Below are 8,843 nucleotides of genomic sequence, written 5' to 3' on the forward strand. Positions count from 1 at the left end.
GGAGAACATTTTTAATTCTATCTAAACAGTAGGTTAACCTTTTTGTCTCTGCGTTGACATAATTGACCATCCAAGTCATTTGATAAAGCCTTTGCGCTTATTTCAATTGGATGTGCATGGTTACCACTTTTCCAGTACGGTCTCCCTCTGTTTTCTGGTCAGTGTGGATGCAAAATAATGTTCAGGTGGATATTAGGTTCTAGGTGACTGTAAGGGAACTCTGCTCTATGCACACAAGAGACCACAGGAAAATGTATTTGATCAGAGGTTTGTTTAATAAGGATTGCAACCCGGGGTATACACTTACAGCAATTTGCAAGCAAGACACTCAGTTCTAAAGATGTTTTCCCTTTTTATCCCTACTATAGTTCACCCCGTCCAGGGTGATGTCCATAAACTTTAATACCATATAAGCTCATCATTTTCACTCCGCTGGGCGAAGTTCAGTTTTTTGTGTTATTGGCAGTTAGTTTCCCAATCCTTCTTCCTCTTATTGCTATCATGTGCTAGCAGAAGTAAGACTGGAATAGCATCAACAGAAACTGTCTTAGTTCCCTTTATCTATCTGTTACCAACAGTATAGTTCAACACACAGGCTTGTACGACCTCTTAATGCTTATAATGTGTCAACACTGATCCTTAATCTCAAGCTAAAGCAAAACATCAAGCGTTGTACTTTTGTAATTACAGGTGTTCCTAAGTATCAGTTTGTGCATAGTATGTCTTTTCCACACCCAAGCGTCTTCCTATAATGTACAGATATTATAAAATTCCTTACAGGGACCTGTGTAGAATTCATCATGACTGGTGTGGCGAAGGCATGTCATCACTGTCTGTCTAAAATGGCCAGTAATGGTGAGTGAGTCACACACACAAACACACCCAATGTATTCAAAAACATGAATTAACATGAAGGAACTGAATTGCACTGTGGGATATCATGGATAAAATGTGGATCCTCTGTAGCTGCACTCGCAACGCCATGATAGTGGGTTTGATTCCAGCGACCACCCATACTTAAAGAATGTATGCAGCATGACTGTCAGTCGCTTTGCATAAAAGTGTCTGCTAAATGGCATATATTATTATATATATTAAAATAGAGTTGGTGATCAATTTATTAGCACTTCAGATATGGGTACTTTCCCTCTAATCAATAGACTCTGTTAAGAGCTGCTAAGTACCAGAGGCTAAATCTCTAAAGAGCTGCTAAGTACCAGAGGCTAAATCTGTTAAGAGCTGCTAAGTACCAGAGGCTAAATCTGTTAAGAGTTGCTAAGTACCAGAGGCTAAATCTGTTAAGAGCTGCTAAGTACCAGAGGCTAAATCTGTTAAGAGCTGCTAAGTACCAGAGGCTAAATCTCTAAAGAGCTGCTAAGTACCAGAGGCCATCTCTCTAGGATGGACTAGTGGAGGGGAAAGGGGAAAAGGGGGATAGTGCCAGTGTTGTGTTTGAGATCACCTAAAGCCAGACCGAGTCAAGACCAGAGCAAATCGAGACTGAGTCAAGACCGAGACTGGGACGGGGGCGAATCCAAGTCAAGACCAAGACCAGAACAATGTGATTCCAATTCAGTACCATGACTGCAATTTTTCAATAAGAGCTCAAAATGTACAGTATTTCTGTGTTAATATTTCATGTGGATTCTTTAGCCATTCAGAATGGTAAAAAGAATGCATGCTTAGGGCAAATAGAGAGCCACTCTACAAATAACCCAAACTAGTCTGTAAGTAATACATAAAAATACCAAATATATTAGGATTTTCCCCGGTCTTCTCTAAGCCAGTACATGACACTAAACAATTTACCCCAGTCTCCCCTACTAGCTGAGCAAGAAAATCCCAAGGAGCCCAACAAGGTTTGAGGATATGTTTCAACAAAGTAAAGGACAGTAGGCTGTTACGAGTAAAGTAGGAAACCAGGTTTTAATATGCTATAAAATATGTGTCGTGAAGGAGTGTGGATATCTGGCCCAGCGAAGTTGTTTTATGTGTTGACTGAAGGGGGGCGATAATTCTGAGTTTTGATGTTTATTTTTTACACCACTGGTTTCTGAGTCCAAGTCAAGACCGAGTAAAAATGTATCCGAGACCGAGACAAGACCGAGACACTCAATATGTGGTCTTGAGACCGGACTCATCTGGAGTAGGCCTGCTACAACACTGGATAGTGGTAATGGTAGTTTAATAAGAGGGTAGATTCAGTGTCAGAAAATGTTCATGTCATCAAGAGGCAATTGATTTTGCAGCAGTCAAAGTGCGTACAGAGGAGGCCACATATTAAAATGGAAAACACAACAACAACAGATACGTACTTGTTGGAGTGGAGCTGGTTAATGCTTTGCATGTATTTTTCTGGACAGATTTATAACGGTTTATTTTTCTCTAGCCTACTTTGTGGTGGGACTTCTATTCTTTCTTGCCATTCCTCTCACCATGGCGTTTGTAGGTAAGACCATGTAATTATAAATTACAATACTAGAATGGACATGAACCTTGTTATGATTGATGGGATAAAGGTCAGCCATTTTGGTCAGGGAGCCAGCGTGATAAGATAATGTGAAGAATTGATCTACACTGTATGTTTGTTAGCTAGATAGCCAGACAGTTTTAGAGGAATGATTCCATTAATGTTTCAAATTAAATGCCAATATGCCAACATTCCATTCAAACAAAGCAGTCAATCCACAGCCAGACAGTGGCTGAAATCAGTTGATGATACTGTAGGACTTAGACAAGTGGTAAATACAACAAGTTCTGATATTGTATCATATATTGCATTAACAGCCTTGTGAGAAAACCAAAAATGTTGACATTTATGGATTGTTTACATATAATTCAGAGGCTACTTATACAGAAAATTGGTATAAAACCAGTATCAACTGAAGTTATAACTAACTACTAACGGCACCTGTCCTTATGGACTGTATATCATTTAAATTATTAATTTCATTTAATGCAATTCCCCCCTCCAACAAATCAAACATGTGTTTAGCTTTTTGGTCTCTGGATATACCAATATTCTCAACTCCAGAGCATTTAAAAAACTCCCACAGGCCTATTTCCATGGGATCATGTCACTTGCTTTCTCTTTAAAATGTATTGTTGGCCTACCATGAACACACGTTATATATACAGTGCCTTCGTATTCAGATCCCTTGACTATTCCCACATTTTGTTACGTTACAGCCTTAACATTAAAAACATTTTTAATAAAATAAAAAACTCATCAATCTACACATGACAAAGCTAAAACAGGTTTTTAGACATTTTTGCAAGTTTATTCAACATAAAAAATAAAAATACTTTATTTAAAGTATTCAGACCCTTTGCTATGAGACTCGAAATTGAGCTCAGGTGCATCCTGTTTCCATTGATCATCATTGAGATGTTTCTACAACTTGATTGGAGTCCACTTGTGGTAAATTCAATTGATTGGACATGATTTGGAAAAGCCACACACCTGCCTATATAAAGGTCCCACTGTTGAAAATGCATGTCAGAGCAAAAAACAAGCCATGAGGTCAGGTCGAAGGAATTGGCCGTAGAGCTCCAAGACAGGATTTTGTCGAGGCACATCTGGGGAAGGGTACCAAAACATGTCTGCAGCATGGAAGGTCCCCAAGAACACAGTGGCCTCCATCATTCTTAAATGGAAGAAGTTTGGACCCACCAACACTCTTCCTAGAGCTGGCCGCCCGGCCAAACTGAGCAATCGGGGAAGGAGGGCCAATTGGTCAGGGTGGTGACCAAGATTACCCAATGGTCACTCTGATAGGGCTCCAGAGTTCCTCTGTGGAGATGGGAGAACCTGCAGCATTCCACCAATCAGGCCTTTAGGAATCAGGATGTAACTGTTTGACCAAATTATGGTTTTAGCTGCCCCCAAAATAGAAAGTGTTGAGTGAAGTGACCAGACAGAATTTGTAGCTCTCACAGATGCAAACCACATCCAAGCATGGAAGAAGTACGCCTACTTTCTACCTCTCCACTTGATCTACCAGCTCACGTTTGTTTCCTATGTTTTATGCCTAGTGCTTGGGCTATATGACGCATTATATACCTTGCTTTATTTGACAACATTATTTGAAAGGAGTTGAAGGTTAGTTTATGAGTTGGGTATAACAGGGCAGCGGGTGATAGCCCGCCTAGACTATAAATCAGCAGCGCAGTTTAATACTTAGACCTATGTGGATTGCTGCATGTTGCTAAATGAATATGACTATTGTGATGCATAATTGCCATGGTAATTTGGAATGTCCAGTCAAAGAGCATTATGATTAACAGGCCTACTAGTAACGGTGCCGGGAAAATAATCAAATAAACACTAAGTTGGAAGCGCTCGTTTTTATTTCGAAGACTTTGCAGCCGAAAGGACAATAACCCGGTATGTGAGGCACCTAAGAATCGTAACGGTTTAAAGAATATTGATATATCCAGAGACCAAAAAGCTGAACAGATAAACACATTTTTTATTTGGAGTAAGGGGGAATTGCATTGAATCAAGTTAATATAATTTGTTAATTTACCTTCCGTAAGGGATCCAATGTGTCAACGTTTTAAATAAATAGCCTGCATTGTTAGGTCTATATTGTCAGGGACAGATACAATGATTACAATGGCTCAATGTTTTGTTATCCTAATCTACTTATTTAACTCTATACTGACTAAAACAAACTCTAAACCATCTAATAATAAAAATACAAAGTCGTAACAGTTTTAGTTAAAAGCCCATCTTTTATTTAAGCAGACTTTTAACATCTCTGCACTACCAGGGGTGAGTCTGGAGGGAGAACCGGTAGGGGGCGGTTAGTTCAGGTAGGTTACCCGGCCTGTCTAACGCCTCCTGCGGCCTCCTCTCCTGCGACGCCGGGACACCCTGGGGCGACGGCGCCTGCGGACACGGCGGCTGGCTCTGCGTCTTCTGGGCATAGTGATTGATAGATAAGACTATGAATGACTTTGAGATGTGCCGGGTGTCCCTTTTATAGGGCTGGAGGGGGGGCGGGAGTTACGTCATCATGGGATAAACGATGATGCAATAATTATTAATGACAATTAGAATTTTGAAAAGTCCTGTCTTAAGTGAGGTAGGTCATAGTAGCATTGTCAGGATGATGCAATAGTAACTGTGACATTCCAAACACAAAAACCGGAAAAATACAAAACACAGTGGAATATAAATTGGAGTTTTGCTTGAGCCTAAAACAAAAATCTGCCCAAAGATGTAGGAGACCTTCATGCAGCTTAGAATCCTTAGCACAGGCCTATTATAATATACCTATGACAATATTTGAGGATGACAATATAATTAATTCTATTACACAATTTCTGATATATCACATGCCTATTTCACTTTTATTTTCCTGCATAAGTAAAATCAGGATTATGCCTCTACTGCCATTCATTCCAATTAGACTGGGTTGGATTTCTCCCTGACCAATATGGCTGCCATTTTCACCCCATTATTGAACTTTGAGGGCTAGGAAAAACTCCCTAGAAAGGTTAGAACCTAGGAAGAAACCTAGAGAGGAACCAGGCTCTGAGGGGTGGCCAGTCCTCTTCTGGCTGTACTAGTTGGAGATTATAAGAGAACATGGCCATTAAGGCCAGATGTCTCTTCAAGATGTTCAAACGTTCATAGATGACCAGCCAGGTCAAATAATAATCACAGTGGTTATAGAGGGTGCAAAAGGTCAGCACCTCAGGAGTAAATGTAATTTGGCTTTTCATAGCCGAGCATTCTGAGGTCGTCGGGACAGCATGTGTGGTAGAGAGAGAGAGAGAGGGAGAGAGAGAGAGGGAGAGGGGCGAAGCAACAGGTCCAGAACAAGCAGAAACTCAGCAGCATGACCAGGTGGACTGGGGCCTGACAGCCAGTAGTTGTCAGGCCAGGTATTCCTGAGGCATGGCCCTAGGGATCAGAACCTCCAGGAGGGGGGAGAGAGATGGGAGAATTAGAGGGAGCACACCTAAGATCACGGGACCAGATAAGACAGGAGATTACGCCAGATAGGACAGACTGACACTAGCCCCCCGGCACATAGACTATTACAGCATAGATACAGGAAACTGAGAGGGGGGGTCTGGGGAGATGCACGTATTGGTTTTGGTACTGTATGGGTTCTATTGAGTTATGTTGGTAAACTAATGAACTATTGATGATGTTTAACCCCTGCAGGTGTGAAGTCTATAGACGACTGCCCTGTTCAGCCAATGATTCCTCTCTACCTGCTGGTGGGTGGGGTTATTGGCAGTGTAAAGGTAATGGATGCGTTCCAGGTCATAGGTTTCCATGTAGCAGCAGGGTAGTAGAACAGGTTCCAAACACTTCCAGGCTGTAAAAATTATAGAAAGTGCAAAACATATGTAAGGAAGGCAGGCACTGTTGCTCTAGTGTTCACCCCAATCTGACCCACGACCTCTGACCCTGAACCTTCCAGGTCACGCTGCTCCTGTACGACACCACCCACATGAGGTCGCTCATCTCCAAGTCGGTCGTCATCGGCGACGACGATGCTGACGAGTGTCCATGGAGACAGAACGCAAATAAATACTACGTGCACATCGTCCTCAGCCTGTTCTTGTTCGTCTGGTTCCTCCTGGGGAACTACTGGGTGTTCTCTGTGTTCCAGCCTAACATTTACATTACATTTTACATTTACGTCATTTAGCAGACGCTCTTATCCAGAGCGACTTACAAATTGGTGCATTCACCTTATGATATCCAGTGGAACAACCACTTTACAATAGTACATCTATATCTTTTTTTGGGGGGGTAGAAGGATTACTTAATCCTATCCCAGGTATTCCTTAAAGAGGTGGGGTTTCAGGTGTCTACGGAAGGTGGTGATTGACTCCGCTGTCCTGGCGTCGTGAGGGAGCTTGTTCCACCATTGGGGTGCCAGAGCAGCGGACAGTTTTGACTGGGCTGAGCGGGAACTGTGCTTCCGCAGAGGTAGGGGGGCCAGCAGGTCAGAGGTGGATGAACGCAGTGCCCTTGTTTGGGTGTAGGGCCTGATCAGAGCCTGAAGGTATGGAGGTGCCGTTCCCCTCACAGCTCCGTAGGCAAGCACCATGGTCTTGTAGCAGATGCGAGCTTCAACTGGAAGCCAGTGGAGTGTGCAGACGTGAGGGAACGTGGGAAGGTTGATCACCAGACAGGCTGCGGCGTTCTGGATGAGTTGTAGGGGTTTGATGGCACAGGCAGGGAGCCCCGCCAACAGCGAGTTGCAGTAATCCAGACGGGAGATGACAAGTGCCTGGATTAGGACCTGCGCCGCTTCCTGTGTGAAGCAGGGAAAGCCAAGATTGCAACCTTCCACCAGCCACAGGACTACTGCAGGAAGTCTCTGTACCTATTTGCTGTGTTTGTGCTGACGCTCAGCCACACCGTGCTGCTCCTGCTACTCTAATGTGTGTTCTGTGTACACGTCTGCTCTCAGACCAGCACCAGGGACGACTATGGGGAAAGTGATGAAGACTGAGTGACTGACTGACTGGCTGGCTGGATGACTGACTCAGAGAAGCATACAGATGTAGGATTTTAATTTGATCATCCTGTTGTTGCAGGAATTTTCCTGCACAGCAGGAAATACAAGCTTGTAGTGTATCTGAGGTTTAAAAAGGATTCTGAAGTTTGTAATTTCCACTTTGAAATTTCAGACTTGATTTTCCCTTACAAAAAATGTACTGTTTCAAACCCTACAATAATGTCCATTAATTATAATCCACATAATTTACATTTCCTGTTGCTGCAGGATTATTTTCCTGCTGTAGCAAACTGTCTCAAATAAAGATCCTACATCTGTACAGAAAGATTGTAGAGCACTGGGGCATTGCATTGAGATGGTTCTGTAGTTAGAAGAGCAGAGCGACAGGTGAGGTTGGGTGTGTAACGTTGGGGAGATATGAGCGCAGGGAAAGACTCACCTTAATATAACTAACAGAAGATCTAGGCCTGTATATGTGACCTAGACAGTTGCACTAGGATAGAAGAGTCATTCTGGTGGCAGCTTCAAAACAAATCTGTGAGATCTACATGTATCATATGTAACCACACAGGTGGGCCTAGGAGCCTGTTGTTGACTTGATTGCGTCATGTGTGGGTGTTTTTGTGCAATGTAATTGTCTTTTTAGATATTAAGTTACACAAATGAAACATGTGCTACAATTCTACAACTGTTTCATGTACTTTGTAGGGTCTGAAATGAATTTACAAGGCATGTTTTATATACAGTTCCAGATCAACATTTGATCAACACAGATGTCAGCATGTACAGTATATTCTGTTTAACTCAATGTTGGATTTTAGCACTAATATTTATTAATTCATGTATGCACTTTCTATAGTATTTTAAATTACTTTGTTTGTCAGGAAGGCAATATGCACTGTTACATTAGGCTCTTGACTTGTGGAAGATCATTTTTGAACGCCGCCAATCTAACAGTACAGCAAAACTACTGCACCATCTAGTGGTCAAATCAAGTACTATGAAAGCGTAATCTCACGACACCTATTTTTTTTATGTAATTATAATCTTTAGTGGGTGTGATGAATAATCTCTCAATTGAATTGGTGTTCATTTTTTATCATAAGGACATTTAAATGCAAATAAATAATACATTTTCCAGAAGTCTTATATAGTCATTCATGAATTCAATTTATTTTGGAGGCAGTCGCTAAATAGGCCATAAATTCCACTCTGATATGTCTACCCAAATTAGTTTGGACGTGCCTCCAAATCTGATTGGTCTATTTGAAGACGCTTCTGACGAGCTGTTAAAAGAAACGCCAATCCCTCACGCCATTGGCTATGCGCGCCCTATCCCTGCCCACTGGT

At 42.0% G+C, this 8,843-nt stretch overlaps 1 protein-coding gene across 1 annotated transcript; it reads left to right on the forward strand.

Annotated features, from left to right (window-relative positions):
- The first annotated feature begins 262 nt into the window (after positions 1 to 262).
- LOC115179759 (transmembrane protein 272-like) lies at positions 263 to 7,468 on the forward strand. The gene is made up of 5 exons (XM_029741488.1): positions 263 to 855; positions 2,390 to 2,449; positions 6,182 to 6,264; positions 6,444 to 6,665; positions 7,311 to 7,468. Exons 1-5 carry the CDS (start codon positions 801 to 803, stop codon positions 7,413 to 7,415), a joined length of 525 nt encoding a protein of 174 aa, XP_029597348.1. The 5' UTR covers positions 263 to 800; the 3' UTR covers positions 7,416 to 7,468.
- The last annotated feature ends 1,375 nt before the right edge of the window (positions 7,469 to 8,843 follow it).

The sequence above is a fragment of the Salmo trutta genome, chromosome 39, assembly GCF_901001165.1.
Source record: "Salmo trutta chromosome 39, fSalTru1.1, whole genome shotgun sequence".
In the NCBI taxonomy this organism is placed as follows: Eukaryota; Metazoa; Chordata; class Actinopteri; order Salmoniformes; family Salmonidae; genus Salmo; species Salmo trutta.